General features: G+C 38.1%; 1 protein-coding gene across 1 annotated transcript in view; it reads left to right on the top strand.

Annotated features, from left to right (window-relative positions):
• The window catches only part of LOC146318117 (3',5'-cyclic-AMP phosphodiesterase 4B-like), a 69,053-nt gene that overhangs the window by 17,616 nt on the left and 30,432 nt on the right, over nucleotides 1-21,005 (top strand). The window contains exons 3-7 of the mRNA XM_084731640.1: nucleotides 6,055-6,302; nucleotides 17,470-17,664; nucleotides 17,770-17,806; nucleotides 19,561-19,631; nucleotides 20,328-20,377. Coding sequence (XP_084587766.1) covers nucleotides 6,055-6,302; nucleotides 17,470-17,664; nucleotides 17,770-17,806; nucleotides 19,561-19,631; nucleotides 20,328-20,377 — 601 coding nt within the window. The remainder of the gene's footprint in view (nucleotides 1-6,054; nucleotides 6,303-17,469; nucleotides 17,665-17,769; nucleotides 17,807-19,560; nucleotides 19,632-20,327; nucleotides 20,378-21,005) is intronic.

Raw genomic sequence — 21,005 nt, forward strand, 5'->3', positions numbered from 1 at the left:
TTGTTGTCACGTTTTTACAGACCTTGCAAATAGTGCACGCCTGCTCAGCGTCAGACCTGGCAAAGCCAAACCAATTCCATGGTTGCTCCTCCGCTTTGACTGTTTCTACACCACCTTCCGCCATTCTTGTTGTTTCTGTGTTCATACGCGCGCACTCAAGGCTTGCGGGTGCGAGTGCGTCGCAAACAAAAATGCATCATCAAGTTTATCGCTGTTATCGCAAAGTGGCAAATTTTCACTGGTAACAGTTTTTCTGACGATAAATCACACATGATACGATTTTGCCCAAGCCTGATAAACAATCTACATTATGTTGTGTTGGAAAAAAAAATTGTTGGCACATATTGGACAACATATATGTAGACATCGATAAAGACTGATGTAACTGTGATATCGCCCTGATGATATTGGTCAGCCGATATAATTTTGAGATACTTGTTCTTAATTGTTATAATTTTCTTCAACTTTAAGTATTATGGATTAAACTACCAAGCAGTGTCTAAAGTAGATCAAATTATTATATATTCAATATATTTTATATTCAAGTTCATATTGTATGTTACTTTGAAACAGGCCATTCTCCATAATTAGTTTTACTTTAAGTGCTTAAGGCATTTTGCTTAATGAGAACTTTTACTTTACTTTTACTTTTCTACTTTAAGTATATTTTGATGCTACTGTGTGTTCTTTTCTGAGGCCTAGTGCAATATTCAGATCACAGAAGCTGCAATTTTTGGATAAATAAAATATGTATGACAACATCATCACAAATCTTGATGTCATATCATCATGATTTTAATTATTCAATCATTTATTTTTTTCAGTAAAAATGATAGATGATAGAATGATAGAAGATAGATCATTCCCACTAATCATGAATCATACTGCAGTATCTGTCAAAAGAATCACAATATGACTTTTTTCTACCTTATCATACATATTGTACTAGCTTTTATTTGAGCAAGGTTTGAATGTAAGACGTTTACCTGTAATATAGAATTTTTGCACAGTGGTATTGCCATTTTTATTTAAATAAAAGATCCACTGCAAATAATTACAAACATTTTTCAAAAAGCTGACAATGTAAATGTATGTTTGATGTATTTTATTGAGGTTATAGACGTACTTTTTTCTTCACTTGACAGAAAAGTAAAATGTGATTCAGTAAAGACATCTGCTATTCTTCCCCTCTCAACATCTCCCACCTTTCATCCAGATTCTATAGCTTCTCAATAATTAAAACAGTCTCCGATTTTTTTTTTCTTTTGGCTCCTAGATTCAATAATTCAGGCACTACATCAAGCCGTGCTGTTCGAGGTTCAGTCCTAAAGCTGCCTCATTTATATCACCTTCTTTAGAAAGGCTTTTTGGAAGTATCCCAGCGAACACTGGAGTTGTTTAGGCTCTACGGCCAAGAGAGGCCTTTCATCTTCATCTAGAAAACACCCACTCCACCTCTGTTTGACATTGGAGCTCCACTACCTCCGTTTCAGACTCATTGTTTTACCTTTCATCTCAGTTCCTGTCCTTTTATGACCGTGTTCTTGCACATATGATACATAAAGGTTTCTAAATTTACTGTTGTTTTGAATTCTAAAATTATCAGCATCTTTATCCTGCTCCTGGCTTATATACAGGCGTACACTCAGAATAAATCACCAGTGTTTCCTCTTCCAAATGCCATTTGGACCACAGACGTGGGATCAATGAAGAACTAGAATTACATGTCCAGATGTCAGAGATGCAATCAATACACAATTAATGAATTTGAATGAATTTGGCAGTGAAACAGCGGTGGCACTGTGAAATATTGACAGGAGACTATTTAGATCTCTGCTTATGACGTTTGATTCGCAGCTGTCGAAGAGAGCCCACGGAGCAGAGTTATGTTTTGCCAGATTTAATTTTCGCCCCCTTTTCACCGGGACAGAAAGATTGTGTCTTTAAAGAGACAAACCCAATAAATCAAAGAAATTGCATTTCCTAGAAGGAGCAGAGGAGTCAGCAGAGCGTCAGCAGATCTGTGTTTACTGACAATCAGAAAGGAAGGCGGACTCCCGTCTCTGCCTGTGGTTTCTAACTGTCTCCTCCGTTCACTCCATCTTCTCCTCCCTCATTCACAAACTTTTCTTTCAGTTGTGCAGTTTACTCTCTCATTCATGATTCTTCTTTGCTTCCTGTTTGGCGTGTTCATGACATTATCGTTTGTATCTGTCGCTGGAAAGTGGAGATGGGATCATGACTTCCTCTTTCTGTCTCCCTTAATTTCTCCATCATTGTTCGCTCTCTACCTCCTCATTATATGACCCCGCTCTGCCTCACTTCCCGCACCCACTCATTAATGTGAATTTTAGCATTTCCTTCTGACCTTTCATCTCCAGCTGTCATTTTAAAATTTCAGAGGGGATCTCTGTCCATGACGAAGAGCCAATTTGGACTTGAAATGTACTTTTCTTGGTGCAGTAAAGAAGACATTTTAATGGGATCAGTAGATGAAAGTGTTGTCAGCCCCCTTGGAGATATTACATGGAGTTTTCTGGATGCATGACCTCAACATGACAGATGTGTGTGTTTTAACAGTGGTCCTTTTGACCTTTTCATTATCAAGCTTAGCTAAATCCTGCAAGTCGTCATGGTTTTTATTTTTAGCAGATACTTTTCTTTTGTAGATGTAAAAATTGAGCGGATTTTTAGTTAATTAGATCCTATAGGACAGGGGTTTTCAAAGACCGAGACAGTGGACCTCCTCTCAGACAAAGCTTGGAAAAGGGCGTACCCTCATTTCCTCTTAGTTGACTTGCTTAGTTTTTTTCAATTCCTGGATGGCTACAGTTTCAGTTTGATCCCACAGACACCCAACAACTGAGCCAGGATAGCCTAAATACTGCTGTTCGGCAGAACTTATCTATAAAAAAGGGCGATCCCAAGGCATGTATGAGTTTCTGACTCTAGTAAAATTCCACAGAACTACTGAATCTTCAACTTATCTCTTTGATCCAGTACCACACATTTGGGCTGCTCTATGTGAGCCCCCTCTGGGAAGGCCTGCCTCCCACTTTGGAAACCTCTGCTATAGGATAATATGCTATAGGATAATATGAATCAATCGCCAATAACTTTGGCAATTGTTTCAAATTCACATGTTCAGGATTTGTTGTTTTTTTAAGTCTTCTGTTATAATAAATTAAATACCTGGGTTTTGGACTGAAAGTTGGACAAAACAAGACATTTGAAGATGTCACCATGGATTATAGGAAACACTGATGGGCATTTTTCTTTTCTTACATTCATATTAATCGATAAACTGATCAATTTATTAGTATATTAATTTGTAATTAATTACAATCTTTAGTACCTACAACACTTGAGCTAGACCACGAAATCATCCAGGACCAATATATCGGCCAGTATTAACTTACTGCGGACATATCAGTTAGTGCTGCAGTTATTATCGATTAGTTACAGCAAATTAATTGCCATCATTTTTGATAATCGATTAATCATTTTGAGCAATTAAGGCAGAATTCTCTGCTTCTTAAATGTGAATAATTTCTGTTTTCCTTTTAACCGCTATGACAGCAAACTGAATATCTTTTGGATGTGGACAGACCAAGACATTTGAGGATGTCATCTTGGGCTTTGGGAAACACTGATCTACATTTTCCACCTTTTTCTGGACAGAAAACAATTGATCAATTGAGAAAATAACTTGCAGATTAATTGTTAGTTGTAGCCCTAATATCAATATATAATATATCAGTAACTAACAAGAAATTTCAGTTCAGAAATGCCAAACTCTCTGTCAAATAAGTCAAAAACATTGTCATTATTACATAGTTTTCCACTAGAGTGCACTGATGAGTTAACATGTAACATGTCTCCTTGGTCACAATTCTTAAAAAACAATCTGTATCGACATTGCTATTTATGTTATGTGTACTATTGTATCAACTGGTATGTTCAATTTTAACTAATTTTTTTTTAAATAGTTGAACACATTAAAAGTCAATAACCTATTAATCATTAATAATTAGTAAGATACTAAACACACATTTTTCTTGGTTTAAGTTTGATTTAAACAATTCTGGTGGCACAATCATTATGCAAAACAATTTAATGAACAGAATAATAAAACTCTTGTCCTGTCCATAACAACGCTGCCAAACAAAACAATGTCAAATGAGGTGCAGTTACTACAATTTCCAAACTAACAAGGTAGATCAAACCAAACTGTGAGAAAACCCGTGAGCTCCAGAGAAATTGTACACAAGAAATATACAGTTGCATTATAAATATTTAATCGATTAATCATTAACATCCATAGTAACTGCATGTAGTGAAATCCTGTCAATCAGGAGAGAGCTAGTAGTCGGTGGTGTTCGGTCTCTGTCTTGTCAGATTGTGGAGAGCTGTCAGTCCTGATGACAGTGAGGTCAGACTGACACACTGTCTGTCACACTCATCTTCTCTGTCAAATCTCCTGCTCCACACACGCACACAAAATAAACAAATGTTTTCTTATTATTCAAAGCCATGTTCTAGGAATTCCTCGATCCCCCCCATTTCCCCCCCTCGGTAACATTGTGCCTTTCATTTGAAGCCTGTCGGAGTGTTTAATTTACATGTGCATGTGTTGAACATAAAGTGGACGGTGATGTATGCAGAATGAGCTCTGGCAGCCCGCCTCGGTCTCCTCTGTGCCCTGGCTTGTTTACAACCCGTCATTCCAGTGCAGCACCCTGTGCTCCTTACTGGAATCTTCACACTCAACCAGACGCATTAAATACAAAATTTATATTCAGCACAGCTTCATTAAAATGTCAACTGGCAGCTCAGGTGTCTAGGGCCTGAAATAGGCTTTGATCAAATGGCTAATTTTTCTCTGTGTAGTGAAGAGCGTAAAAACAGAGGTGTAGCCAATATACTGTACATCACTTTGTTAAATCAGGGGTATGTGCAGGGCAGGCAGCTTGTTTAGTTTGGTTTTAAACATTTAGACTTCATAGTCGCTGCAGAACAGTCATGTTTATCTGTGCTCAATCGATCGCTTAAATCTTCTCTGCTATGCATTACTTTAGTTCTTGTTTTTACTTTTTGTTAATTTCCTTTTTTTTTTTAATTTCTATGAGGGGCTGCACAAGCCATAATTCATTCCACCCCCCTTACATACATGCGTTCTCCATTCACATACATACATTGTCGGTTTGTCAACTTTGTCGGTTTTCATACTCACCCGATGGTAGAGCTGCAACATTTGATGCAGTGATTAATTGATTAGGATATTAAATTAATCATCACTATTATGACAATCAGTTAATTGATCTGAGGGGTTTTTTTACTCAAAAAAAGTCATATTTCTCAGAATCCAGCTTCTTAAATATGAATATTTTCTGGATTTTTTTACTCCTTTATAACAGACTTGGTATCTTAATCAAGGAAATCAACAGATTAATCAGCAATGGAAATAGTTATTAGTTGCAGCCCTACCTGACATCTAAAGCCTTTCCACCAGCAAGCCCTTCCCAGACCTTCTGCCAGAAAGTGCTTCCTGGCAGAAATTCCTGAAGGCTAACATCTCCCGTGTGCTGGTATCCATTATTTTTACTGAAACAGGAAGTTTCTCCTTAAGCAGGAGCAGTTAAAGAGGAAGTTACAGTAATTTTACATTGTTAAGCGACCAATCCTCCATTTTTTGCACCAAATTTCACAACTTTTTTCCCACATCTAGACCACTTTGGACCTGGTCCAAATTAAATTTCACCAGTTTGATGGTGGAGTTGGAGAGTGACTATGTATGTATGTGAGAGGGCGAGAATGAATTATGGCTTTTACAGCTCCTCATAGTTTTCACGTTTTTATGCTGCTTTGCACAATAACATTTAATTCAGCTTTTATATTTCAAGATGACTCTGAACTGATATTAACATTTCACCCACATTTTCTTCATGTCTACCCATCACAAAGCCTGTCCGTAGGGAATATTATGGGCCAGCTTCCTGGAAATATGACCCAGTGACCTGTTGTAATTTTTGTCATTTTTTTTTCCGCCCTCAGGAGAATAAAGATCCTCCTGTGGGACAGTTTTCCACAGGCAACACCCTCGGGGTAGAGCTGTGCAAAGTCCACCGACGGTTTTCTGGCAACCTGCAGCTGCCTCCGTTGTCATGGCGACAGGCAGAAAAGGACAGGGACCGGGGCAGGTCGCTAACCCCCGAAGAAGATCCAGTGACCCGGACTAGACCCACGAGTCTGCCCATCGTCTCGCTGCCCCGCATCGACATCACACATGCTGACCCTGACAGGTAAGGCTCCGAGCAGCGGAGGACGACCGTCACAGTGGCACAATATTTTTGGTTCAGGTTTCATATAGAAGTAAAGCTGTCTGAGGTGGATTACAACTGGATTTTCCCTGGTTTTGTTTAAGATAAAGGTCACAAAAACTGGATAATATGTGGGGCATACTTGGTGTGTACAGTTTGGGCGTGCACCTTTAGAGTGCACAAAAGAATCACTATTTGACTTTTTTGCTTAGCAACTTTAGAGCAGACAAAGAAACTAGAGAGAAAAAGGACAGATGGGCACAAAGCCTGATAAAGAAGTCATGAATTTTCCATAAATATATTAATATTAAAAAGAAATGAAAATGAAATCCAATGAAAAGAGGTTTGTCCTATTTGTTCAGTGTAGCAGTAAAATTCAGGATTGACTTTCTGGGTCACATGACTCAGAAAGTCACAAAAAATATAAAGTAAATGTACAGTACCTGATGGATACTATCAGAAAACTGCAATTATTCAAATACTTATGTCAAATATATTAATGACACATTAGCAATCAAAATAGGTGTGCTACATGAGACCAACTGAGTATGTTTTTCAATCATACTTTTCACTAGTATGGGCAAATAAACATGAAGGTATTGAAAATAAGATTGGTTTGTGTCATTCACATTTATTGACAGTCACTAAGTGAACTGACAGAAGTTTCTGCAGCACTTTCTGCAAAGATGAAGAGGAGGCATCTTGTGCAGTAGTGATTCAGTGGATGCTGTGGGATACAAACACAGCATTTTGAACAGCTTTTGACCTATTAATCGGAGAAAATATCCATGGTGACATTCATATTTGTTTTCTAAATCATCTGTCAAGTACCAGTGATCAAACTGTAGATTACTGAGATTCGATATCCAGTCCTGTTTACATCTGTAACTTAGGCTAAGTTAGCTTTCATTATAAAAACACAAAAGTATGCTTCTTGATTAGATCATTCCACTGTTGCTTCCACACAGGAGTTCCATGTGTAACGTCCATATGCAGTCACTGATTTAAAAAAAAAAAAAAAAAAACAGCTCTTAGGCCTAAATTTTGATGGAATTTTGGCAGTGGCCAAAAATCCAAAAGATAGCCCACTTTTGAGAGTTAGACATGCAGGGAAAACCCTGTCATAATACTTGGGTAATTTGTTTTTATTTTTCTGTAGTTTTTAGCTTTTTGTTCTTGCTTTTTGAGAATGATTTGTAGTTTTTATTTTGTATTAGCTGAAAGTTTTGTGTTTTTGTAGGAGCAGGATTTTCAGAACACGTTGTGAGCTGGGAACAGTGGGCGGCTGGTGTTTTCTCTCATCTCACCATTAGATTTGCAAATTAGCAGCAAAGTTGGCAGTGGCATTTATATTTTTACTTTGGTGTGTGTTTTCAACACCTTGTTTTGTTCTTAGTTTCAGTTATTTCAGCAGCAGTAGCTGTCAGCCTGTGCCCTAGAGAAGAACACAGTTTTTCTAAAGCATCAGATGGTACAAAATAATTTGGCAGTAATTTACTTGAATACTCTGTTATTGTTGTGTCTGTCTCGGACGGAGAGCACAGTAGGCTGCTGTTCATGGTAGCATCAATGCAGGCAATACAGATAAAAGAGACTTTGTATGATGGGTACCAATTTACATTAATGAATGGCAATTTGCCACATATGTCCATTTTTCTTTGAACTACTGCGACTTACCAACTAAACTCCAGATGATGATTGACTCTCTCGTCAGCTGCTTTCATCTCTACAACACTCAGACTCTGCTCTGCTGTGTTTTAAAGGCCTGGGTTGCATTTATCTGGATTAAAGGTCAGGAGCTGCGAAACTTTTGCTCTGTTTATTGCATGTTGCTGTGGACGCACCGCAACTTTTAGTGGTATTTTCCAGCTGTCATTGATTAGCCAATCAGCTTGCTGATGATGTTTTGGATTTTGATTTGCACCATAAATACTGCAGAGAGGGGTGTCCAAAAGACGTCTACCAATCAGATTAATGATAAACTCAAAGCCACATTCTTCTGAGTATATATGAGTGAATGATTGTTCGTGGAATATCATTCATTTAATGTCAGGGAAGAAGAAAAGAACTTGTCTTCAATGTGTCTTTTTGGGACCTGAGTACAATAAAAGACTTCTTCGCTCTATGTCGACATAAAACCAGTCAGGAGAGTCTTTGATAGTTTTCCAAATAGTGTGATTTCAGCTGTTTCTTGGGAGGAGCACAGCCTTTAAAGACAAAAAAACAGTCACATCAGTCTTCTTGCATTCTACTTGTTGGTGAAGCAGTAATGGAAGCCAGCAGAGAGGACATGGAGCTCAGGTCGGACTCGGCTGACTCGTGCAGTGTTGTCGCTGTTAATCCCGGTCAGAAACTCTCACCGAGATGCTTTCGCAAGCAGGTTGTAAACAAGCACCTCCGTCGATACAGGCGCTTCACTGTAGCAAATACCTGGTAAGCAGGGTTGGGAGGGTTACTTTGAAAATGTATTCTGATACAGTTACTGAAAAAAATGGAGTCAGTAATATAATCCAAGTATCTCAATATTAAAGGAATGTATTTTGATTGCTTTCTATCCCTTTTGGATTACCTTAATACCAAATGTAGGGAAATTGTTAAACCTAATATAATGTTGTTTTCACATTATCACATTTATTAATTGTTTGTCCTGTTATTTCCTCCTTTATTATGTGCAAATGCAAGTATAGTAGTGGCAATTATGAGCATTTAAATGTATGTTTGTTAAGTTGATATTCATACTCAAATTCAAATTTCAAGTAAACTACCATAAGCTTTTTATGCTATAAGCTTTTTTTTCAGTAGTATCTAGTTAGCTAGCTAGCTAACAGGATTCCTGTGTAGCTAATGTTAGCGATTGTCTTTTGTTGCGTTCAAATGGGGTCGTGTTTACTGTGTTTTTGAGTTTTCAATTTTAACATGCCCCTCGTGTCTTGTTCACGGCAACATGAACTGGAAATTTTCCTTTAGCTATGAGGTTATGACGCTCTATTTACGACCTCATGTCAGGATTGTGAGTTAATCTTGAAGGTAATATATGAGCAGTTAGTCTGTGTAGCTCACATCAGTGATTGGTCTGTGTAGCTAACATTAGTGGTTGATTTTACTCGTAATTTATGTTGTGAATTATGTTCCCCATTTCTGATTTAAAGACAAGATCATGGTGATATTCTGACCCACTGGAAACATTTGTTGGTAACTGTAAGATTGGATGTGTTTGCACTTGAGACCAGACTGGTGTTGTGAGACTCGTGAAGGTCTGTAATGTGTGCACACTGCACATGGTAGTATATCATTCTTTATTTAATTTTATTTGTTTATGTATTTATTTGTCATGTAAGCTGTAATTCCTCCCGCCTGCTAGTAAAAATTTGGTTGGTATATTTGCCTGAGAAGAAGACAGTGAGAGAGCTGTTGATTCACTCTGTTTATCTTCATTTGTCAGCTTTATTTATTTATTTATTGAGCTGCATGGGTGTTTGGGATTTATTTATTAACTCACACAGACTCTCAGCTGTAGTTTATTTCAAGTTGCCAAAAATGCCCTCGGCACAGGGTGAGTTAGAGTCCAGGGGAGTGATTTATCAAAGAGAATCTTTGGTATGGAAAAACGCCGGAAAAACAAACTGGCATTAACATATGAAGAGTGTTAGTTAGTGTGAGCGTTAGAGAGGTAGTGTGAATTGTTCGCAGCGCCCTGCACGTCTTGGCAGTCAATTTGTCAAGTTTTGTGTAGTCGACTTTATTTATAGAGCACAAAATCATGTTTTTCTCAGAATGTGTAGAATGAACGGCATGTTTATCTTTCAAGCCCTGACTTGGATACTGAACGTAAAAATGAAAGAGAAGGTTGAGAAGCGAGTGTGAGGAACTTCAGGAGAAGGAGAACCCTTTTTGGTGTCTGGTAGAACCTTTTATGAAGGTTTCACTTTGAACTCTGTTGATATTTCCACCAACATACCCGAGGGTTGTGCCTAGAACCATCTGTGAAAGTTTTCACCCAGCACCCCCCTGTGAGAGGTTCCACAGAGAACCCTTCTATGGTGTAATACTTCCCACCAGAACCCTGACTGGGGGTTCTATACATAACCTTTCCACCCACTAATGGTGCGAACAAGAACCCACCCAGGGGGGTTCAACTGAAAACCCTTTTACATTCCAATGGTTATATCTAGAACACACCCAGCGGACTCTTATATTCCAAGGCCTTTTATTTAGAACTAATCCAGGGAGTTCTACTGAGAACCCTTCTATATTATAGTACAAAGAACCCTTGACAAAATAGTTGTTCAGAGATCTCAGCAATCATTGAAGAACTATTTCTTCTAAAAATGGTTCTTTGAATTACAAACAACCCTTGATGAACCTCAGACCATTAGGAGGAACCTTTTTGGAACATTAATTTCATATCTTCTTAAATCTTCCTCAGATCCTGTTTCTTTCCAGTCGCGTGTTGTTACAGCACTGCTTTACTTTATTTGTTGAAATGTGCAGAGATGATGACATTATTTTATAATGAAATGTTTCTATTGTTTAAACATTGAAAAGCACAAGCTGAACAAAGCAGAGTGCCAAGTGTTTTTTCCTCTGAGATGTGTTGTGCTTCAGAGAAATGTCTTCCTTGACCCTCGCATGACTAAATGCTCATTGCTCATGATTATTTATATTAGAAGCAGTTCTTGCTTTATTCTGGGATCCGGTGTGTGGAGATGGAGTCACTGTTTTTAAAAATATGTATTTATACAGAAGTGGACTCGGTTAAGAAAGCCTGTTTCTTTTTTTTAACTCTTTTTCCACTCAGATGATAATGGGAGGATCTGTTTCTTCTCAATCTTCCAAATCTCACTGTTGCATTCAGCCTGTTCAGATACCTCTAATGCTAAATGAAGTGTTCTGATGGCGACATACAATATCTAAACACTGACACAGTGTTAGATGAACACTGAGTTTTGCTTATATTACACTGTCTCCTGCCAGAACTAGAACATTAATGCTATTTTACATTACACTGTCTCCTGCCAGAACTAGAACATTAATGCTATTTTACATCACATTAGGTCTTTTTGTAACTATAGTAGTCATACAAAGAAGTAAAGTCTTATTTGTCCTAAATAGGGTTGAACAGTTAATCAGAATCATGCTTATTTGGCAGAAACCCCTATAATAATCATATCATTATTTAGTGCATCACAGTCACTCTTTTCCCATTTTAATTGAATAATTATTTGTGTACTAAATTTAAAATATTTTGATTTTTATTTCTTGCTTTAAAATAGTCTTATAAAGAAGCAGTATATCAACGCACATTGTTGTTTACATGTTTCATAGCATCCACCATCTTCAGCAGCTAGCTAAGTCGGTTTCTTCAGAGCTGTAGCTGGATAATGCATACTGGGGCAAATTATCACATGTGACAATTTACCCCGAAAGCACGGAGACAACTTGCCCCAGCCTGGCATATGTGCTATTGCTAACTATAGCGTAAGCTAGCTTTAGAACAGGACTTTGGTTCTGGTATCAAAATGTAGCTTTACTCTCCTTTTCTCTTTCATGCAAAACAATGAATAATTGATTATACTTAATTATCAAAGTTTTATTACTGAGTGAATTAGTTTGCACCTTCTGCAGGGTTAATGTTTTTTCATCTCACCCAGTCATGCAAGTGGGTCAGAAATCTGCTTGCCCAAATTCAATTTTCACTTGCCCTTGTACAAATTGTTTTATTTCTTAGCTCATATCAAATACATCAAATAGTACCAAAGACTAAAGTAGTCATCTTGTTAATTCAGGGCTGCAATGTCTATAAAATGTAAGAAAATAGTGAAAAATGTCAACCCAGCTTTTAATAGTCCAATGTGAAATCTTATACAACTTGTTTTGTCAGTCAGAACCAAAAGATACTCAGTTTAATATAATAATAAACAAGGAAACACAGGAAATCTTCATATTTGAGAGGCTGAAAACAGGATTTTCTGCCATTTTTGCATGAAAATTTGCTAAAATTAACCATTAATCGATTATCAAAATAGTTTAACTGTTAAATTCTTTTTTGCCACTGAGTAATCTCCCTTGCCAGAAATGGCATTATGCTTGCTAGGGGCAAGTGGGCAATCTTTATTGTTGAGCCCGGCCGGGTGTTTGAGATATAAGCAGTGTGACAACTTACAGCGAGTTTTTTGCATTTTGTTCAGCCTAAGTCCTAAAGGAATGATTATTGCATCTCTTCACATGTTTTTAGGACATCTTAGGAACCTTGTCCCACACACCTCTACTCTACTAACACTCCCTGTCTGAGCGTCTCACCCCTGCTCTCCTATGTAAAAAAAAAAAACAAATGCAGTCTACATGGATTATTCCTCCCACTGGTAAATATCAACATTACACCATATGGACATTACTGAGAGTTGGCAAATAAATGAAGATCTGGATTCTGCAGTTTAATACCTCCCATTTCACTGTAAACTCTCATGCATATGTTTTTCACGGGACATCATAGGTGGCCGAACGATGGGCGGGGTGAGATGATGAAGGCACGGACTAATCTGCAGTGGTTTAATATAGAGGGAAAAAGGACAGGCGGTCAGATAAACAGAGCCACTGCGAGTGCTCCGGCACAGATCTGCCTGTTATCGACTGCCAAGCCTACGTTAGTCCAGCACGTGGCCTGTTCCTGCACAGAAAGGGGGTCTGGCAGTGCGCGTGTATGAGTGAGCAGACACAGTTTCAGTGCTTTTTGTTGCCTGATGAGGAGGGAGGAGGTGGAAGGGAGAGAAAAATGCCTCGGAGGTCCCCCAGATGCAGAGTCGGGCACTTTGACTTCAGCGAGGAAGTGGTCAGTAAAGCGCACCTCTCAGCTCCCAGGTGATTCTTTAGCATTTGTCTTTGAAATATTTATTTTTTTGTTTTTGTTTTTTAGTTTCCAAGTTGTTGATTTAGACTGTCTTCTTGAGTATTGAGGCTCTCTGTGTTTCTTTTCTCTCTAGACCTTTTAGAATGATTGATCACTGGTTAATTGTAGCATGAGGTTCAAATTTATGTTCAAGAAGGCAAAAAAAATTGAGTTTTATTAAGATTCTCTGTACCAAACATTTACTGTGAGCTTTACAGCATATCAGGATTCTCCAGAAAATATGTGTCATTAACATGCTGCGTTTTCCTGCCCGTGCCAGATTAAGAGATTAGGTCGCTGTTGGTAAAGCACGTTGTTAATGTTGTGAAGTTGGGATTTGGATGACGCAAAGCACAACGCGGGTGACGTTTATCGTTCTGTTGTGTGTAATCAAAGTCTGCACTTTTCATGTTAATCTCAGTTTCTCTGGCAGAGGTGTGGGGCTGAGAGTGTCTCAGTGGGATATGTGCCTGCCTGGTTAATCCCACATGTTGCAGAAATTACACAGGCGGGGGATAAATGTAGGGCAAATAGTGAAGTAACCTTTGAGACAGACAGTCCATTACAACATAGATTTTTTTTTAGAGGAGCTGGCTAAGTACTGTGTTTGTGAAAGCTATAAAATGTGGTGTGGATGCTTTTCTACTGCATTTGGACTAAAAATTAAAAAACAAATTGGCGTATGTCAGTGTCCACAGTGAAACGTCACAGCGATATTATTGCTTTGTCTAAAAGGGTCTTCATCTCTGCACTAAATGTCCATAACTTAATTATGTGTAAAAGTAAAATAATAAACAGCACATGGAGACGTAATGCAATGAAGCAACAGTCTCTTTTTATTTTCTCTCAAACATGTCAAAAGCTGCACTCTGAGAGGACACACTACCTCAGATATAGAGGGCTTTTAGATCAAGATATTATGATTGTAAAGGACTCAGGCATCACGATGGCCGATGGCACCATCCATCAGCCCAACCCTAACTTGTACTGTATTGAAGTTTAAAATTCTCTGTCTGTCTAAAATTAATGTATTTCTGAAATCTCAAATGTTTGCAGGCAGGCTTTTCTACCTGTAACAGGATGATTGTTGTATCTCTTCACATTTTTTTGACAATCATGTTGGACTTTAATATCGTCCTGTTGGAATTATAAGGTTCAGTTTGTGTTCTGATTGTTGTTTTGAGATATTGAGCTTCAAGGTATTTGATGCAAAGTGGAACAAGTCTTTTTAGTACATGAAACCCTAAATGTATTCTAAATGTACAATATCAAAATCCTATCAAATGTTTTTTAAACTTGGAATTTAAGAGTCTATATCCAAAACAGGAAAAGAAGCAATGAAGGAACAAAAACAATTTACCCTTAATTTATTTTAAACCATACAATTAGTGTTGTAACAGAGTGCATAACTGTATGAGAAAAAAAGTTTCTCTTATATCACAAATGTGGATTCTGATATACCAAATATGTCTTATTTTGGAGTAAGTAAAATCATTATTTTTTTGTTAAATGTACCAGCTACTTTTATATTTTACTAATATTTGGTTAGCACTAACATTAATTTCCTGGCAGCTAATGCTAACATTAAGTAGCAAGCACTTTTTTTCAGGTTTTTGAAGTCTATGCTTTTATTTCAGTCACAGGCAAAAACCTGAACCTAGCTTTTCTCTTAATGTTAGCAACAACTGTCCACCAACATTAGAAAGCTAGCTAACAATCAAAGTCCCCTCAGCAAGATCTAAAGCGATTTTAAAAAGACAGAACTTTTCTGGTATTTGTGCTGCTGTCCTTCACAAGACAATAAAGTCCTCGATCTTCAGGTTTCTCATACACATCATGTTATGTGACATTTTCTCATCTCTTCTCTTTTTCACACTGTCACTGAGCAGTGCTGCAACATGATTCATCCTCCTGTTGTCCGTCAAAGTGCTGATTGACTCCACAGTTAGAACCATATAGAACCAAGTTATACTTTGACTCTGCAGATTGAAACTTTTTTTTCTAAATAAAACACCCAAATTGCATTTAACCTTTAAAAACATCTTACAAAATGATAATAAGTGGCCACAATTAAAATATGTGAATAACTGAATTGTAACACAAATTACGATGTCTCTCGAAAACATTTTGGAAACCTTGTCCCACACTCCTTCATCCTGCTAACAAATTCATTCATACTTCACATTTTCTCCAAGCAAAACTCATGATTTGCCGAGAGTTGTTCATGATTTGTGGCATCTGTTGTTCCTGTGAGGCATCGATAGTTTGCCCTTTCACCTCTAAACCCCGTCAGTCCATCTGACCTGATCATCTGGTTACACAATAGCCTGTCCTCTCCTCCTGCACCCACTCCATGGAAACAAACAGATTAGATCCGTCTGTGCATCTGCGGTGGTTTCACTGTGGCATCAGCAAACATGCTGGGTAGATGGACTGTAGTTTTTTGAATTTTGTTCGCTTGTTGCTTTTGCTCTTAGCATTTCTTTATAAATTCACTGACAGGACTTCCTCCACTATCTGTTTTTTTATCATTACTCATCTTTTTATTGAATTGTAGATGTATTTTTTTTCTATAAATAGCCAGGGACAAGCATTGAAATGAGCCTGGGCTTTAAATTATTTGATTATATGTTGCATTAGACCCTTCATGTTTTCAATTTTATTCTTATTGGATTCATTTGTCAGAGAGGATGTACAAAAACATCCATCTCAAGCAATCAGAGGAGAAGCTTGTTCCAGATTTAACCACAGACGCTGAAACTTGTGTACAGGATCTATTGTATGTTTTAAAGACCATTAGATATGGTCGAGTGTCTGTCATAATAATAAATGACGCTAAGTAGATGAGCACTAGAATCTGCCTGACAGAAACACCATAAAGAGCTAATCTCTCTGTTTGCTACTGAGTAGGGATGATTGAGCGGAGCTGTCATGGACTCTATTAGAGTGAGACACAGAGCAGAGCAGCAGTTTACAATAAAACAACCCCCCCTCCTCTCACTGACCAGCAAAGCATACTTATTTAATGAGCACAATAGTTTGGGTTTTAGGCCATGGGTGGATGGGTGAGTAATCATTTTTGGGTTTATGCAACCATCTCTTTCCTGGATGGGATATGTGGACATGTTGCGCAAGCCAGTGCTTAGTGGCAGCTTATTGAAAGTGCAGTGGAAACCTGCTATTATGATCATGTCTGCCCAGGTCCAATTTATCACTATAAGCCCCTGATTATTGTTTGATTGTTATTGATTATTAAAACTGTTTTTTCTTTCTTTTAATTGTTACTCATGCAGATAGTCCATCCAAGATTTTGCAGATTTTTTGGGGCTGTTTTGAGCTTGTTGCAATCAGATTTCACAGCACTGTTCTAAAAAAAAAATGGCGATGCATGTTGCAGTGCTGTTGCTTTGCAAGTGCATCTTCCACAGACAAGCAAAACCTTTTTTGGAGCTCAAACTCAGTCCAAACAGGAAACACAAATTTAGTAAATACAACAAAAGAATTTATAAACGTCAATAACAGTGACTGTTTGTTCTTTTCAGTACCATGACTAAAAAATAAAAAATACAAATAAATAAATAAAACACTGAGACGGTTCACTGAGACGTACATGTTTGACATTTGCGTGGGAGACTGCTATGATTGGTGGGAAGCAGGAAGCAACAATGACTGGCCAAATTTTTCAGGTCGTGCAGGATTCTCAGGGATTGGTTAAATTTGCGTTAATTGTTGTGATTGCAACATTGCAGCTTCCTGGTGGGACTGAGCAGTTTACTATCTCTTTGACATTTGTATATGAATTTAAAGTACTGAAACAGACAGCTGCTATTTACTTAATTGCATTGACTGTAATACAGTACAACACATTTCAAATTACCATACAAATTGAATTACTGTTGGTTCAAATGAACTATAATACAGTGCAGTGCTGTATATAAAATTTAGCTTAATGTAGTTTTGCTGCTGCATCTTATTGGCTCAGTTTTGGCAGTTTGTCATGTGTTTCATTGAGAGAAAATTACTCTTTTTGTCATGATTTCAGTGTGTGTGCAGCAGCAGGCACAGGTAGTGAACTGGAAGCAGTTTCTAAAACTCTAAATCTGTAACATTAGTGGCGGTCTGATAAATTTCTCGTGTTGTTCTTTAACATAATCAAGTAGAGGTGTAAATAAAATAGTCAAGGGCCCCTTACAGTTCCAGGGACCCTCTCATGAATGGTCCTTAGCCTGAGAAAACCTCTGTTTTATTGCTCTCTCCTCTTAGCTTTGAAGTGGAGAATGGTCCATCGTTATGCTGCAGTCCCTCAGACCCACAGGCATCTCCAGGTTCAGGTCTGGTTCTACATCCCAACGTGGCGGGCCACGGCCAACGCCGGGAGTCCTTCCTGTACCGCTCCGACAGCGACTACGACCTGTCACCCAAGTCCTTGTCTCGAAACTCCTCCATAGTTGGAGAACTGTGAGTTGAAATGATCAGAGTGCTGTTTTATCAGTGTCACTTTGTTCAGTTTTGTTTGTTTGTGTAACTCAGTGTGTGCTCAGTAGTTTTCACATCCTCTTTCAGGCATGGAGAGGACTTGATTGTGACTCCATTTGCGCAGGTAAGAGCTGATTACATGTCAATTACTCTGCTCCAAAGGACATCAAACCATCTTAATGATGTTTTGACAAGAAACATTTTTCCACAAACACAATTTCCCCATGGAGATCTTAAATATGAAGCGCCACATGGATCCAGAAATATCTCACTCCCTCAGTCATGATTAACCTCTCTGCCCCCTGGTGGCCATTACTAGGCACAGCAAGGTCATTTTAGGCTCTCTGTCCCCAACTTAAACTGTGGCTGCATTTGTCCTGTCAGTTCTGCTGTCTAATGGTTGCATTTAGCAATCATAATGTCAGGCAATGATTGTGTCTTTGAACCTTAAGGTTGGTAAGGCAAAGTCAAAAGTATTGATATCAATACTTTTCCAATAACAAATTTTAAACAATACAATACTGACATTTGATAGTTTTGAAAGTACTGAATCTGTACAAGAGAAAAGATCTACGTGCTCATTCAATACCTCAGTTCAGTTCAGTCTTTATTGTACTGCCTGAAATTTGGCTTGCAGCTTGAACTGCAACAATTAGTCATTTAGATTAGCAGTCAACTATCAAAAATCAAATTCTCAGATTTCGGAAGTGTTGAGACTGGTTCATTTATACTGGTAGTGCACTGAAGTTTAAAATTCTGCACAACTATAGTCTCCTACCCCATTACAACATATTTAAAGTGACAGTTTACTCCAAAATCAAAAACATATATATTTTCTCTGGTCTATGGCAATTTTTATCCATCTATATCGTTTTGGTGTGAGTTGCCTAGTTTTGGAGATATTGGTTGCAGAGATGTCTGCCTTCTCTCCAGTATAATGGAACTAAATAGCACTCATCCTGTGGTGCTTAAAGCACCACAAAAAAACAGTGAAATATTCAAAACTAGTGTCTCTTTCCAACAATCATGACTAAAGATAATCCACAGACCTTGTTGTGAGCAGTTTCATGTACTATTTTCTTTTTAGTACAAAAGAAAGTAGCTCTGGTAGATTCTACTGCAGAAAAAAAGTAGTTCCTATATGAAACTGCTCACTACAAGGTCTGTGGGTTATCTTGAATCACTGGTTCTGCATTTTTGGAAAGAAATGCTGGTTTTGAATTTTTCGGTTTCTTTTTTTCTTTCTTTGAATGTTTTTTGTTGCTTTGCGCACCACAAGCACAGTCAGTTTATACTGTAGAGAAAGCAGACATCTCTATGGTCAATATCTCTAAAACTCACACCAAAGTTACCTAACTGGATAAACAGCACTACAGGCAAGGATAATATGTATTTTTGATTTTGAAACAGAGGCTTATGAATGTGCTTAATTTAACTTACTGTACATCAGTAATACCTAAAGGTTAAGAACTGATTTGTGTCAATTTGGGCGGGAGTCGAAACAACAAGCACTATTCAGCACTGACAGGCAGCTGCAAAGACTGGATTGAATTCACAGCTAATTAACAACTGTAAATGATGTAGGCACAACCAGTCTGCATAATCAGCTGCAAACTCAGAGTAAATAATAACTGAAAATACAAAAACCCCTTTAGTATTTTTTGGAGTAGTCATCGCACAATCACAATACTATGAATATTATTATTCTTTAAGAGACATTGTCATGTTATCTCTGTATATTCTTACAAACTGTCAAATATTTCTGTCAACCTTTCTCTTTTTTACTTCACATGCAAATGTTCCTCATATTCTAACCACACCATTGGCTTTTGGTGCTTCTCCTTCTCATCCTCTTTCTTATTTTGTGTTTGTTTTCAGGTTCTGGCGAGCCTTCGGACTGTCAGGAACAATTTCACCACCTTGACAAATGTTCAGTGTGCATCTTATAAGTAAGTGATCTCATAATGTTGTTATGACATCTGCTCGTTTATGCTAAGAGTGACTTCATGCTGCAGAATGACCTGACATATGCAATGAAAGCTTCTATACTAGGTGCCTATTGGGAGCTGACAGAAAGCTACATAGTGGAATATGTTTAAATGCCACAGTTCAAGGTGCCGTCATGCCTCACTTGGGGGCGCCAGTGCACCAGAAACATTGATGGTCTCATGATGGAACCACTGACATTAAACCAAGCATATTGAGCCTCGTAATTTTAATGCTGGAGCTGGTTTGCAGCAGCACTATTAAAATTGTGGACTGGACACAGTGACATTTTATTTTATTGGTTTAAGGGGGGTTACCTCATGTCATCTGAGTGCATGAAAGCTCCCTGTGATCACTGAACTGGGTCAGTGGCTGCAGTGGCATCAGGTTTGTCAGAGGTGGACACAGAGTCAATACAACCTCAGAGAGAGGGGTCACCGTGAGCCAGACCTGAATCAGATGACGTCACATGGTAGAAAATTTGACCCGCCACCAATTCAGAGAACTGAGGGAGCACCTGTTTTATGTTTGTGCTGTGGCAACACTGACTCCTGCTGAAACCAAAACACACTGTGGAAAAAAAATAATGCAACCATTTGTTACACATCAGGGCTCCTGAGTTTAATAGTTACTGACTTGTTGTTTCTTTCTGGTTGCAGAAAGTCTCCTGCTGCGAATCAACCTCCTGTCACCAAAGTCTGCCTGTCAGGTGAGTCCCATCATATGCCCAAAAGTGGAGTTTAAAAAGTTCTGATTATTTGAAGTTGGTTTATATGAAGTACTTATCAATAGTGAGTGTATTAGCTACATTAGAAGCTAGCTGGCATGTCCCCAGTTTGGAGAAGCAGAGAGGAGCACCTTCAAATGTTGTTGAAGTCTGTGCAGATTCTTGTAAGTGCAAGTCAGATTTCTTTGTCTGGCTTTTATGCATGAAACTGCACGTATGGGATTAACCCAAATACTGGGCGTATTTATTTTCGGATCATTATCTTTCATTCTTTTGTATCTTTTAAATCTTTAGCAGGGCATTATCTTCCACAAACAGGAAGTACATTACATTGCTGCTACAGCTCTACACATCTGCAAACATTATTGATTCTAATGAGGGTGTCATTAAAAAAATAGTACAGACTATTTTAATGTGGAGCTGTCGGAGGAACTTCCTCATAGTCAGTGTATTAGCTACAGTAGATGCTGGTCATCACGCCCCCATTTTGGAGAAGCAGAGAGGAGAAGCTAAGCAATAAACTGACATTGTATGAGCCATACATAGTTCTCCCTAAACCACCCAACTCTGTAGGCAAAATCAGTAATTTTACCTCGCAGAAGACAGGAGC

This window comes from Lutjanus erythropterus, chromosome 12 (genome assembly GCF_056507025.1).
Source record: "Lutjanus erythropterus isolate fLutEry1 chromosome 12, fLutEry1.hap2, whole genome shotgun sequence".
NCBI classification, from domain to species: Eukaryota; Metazoa; Chordata; class Actinopteri; order Lutjaniformes; family Lutjanidae; genus Lutjanus; species Lutjanus erythropterus.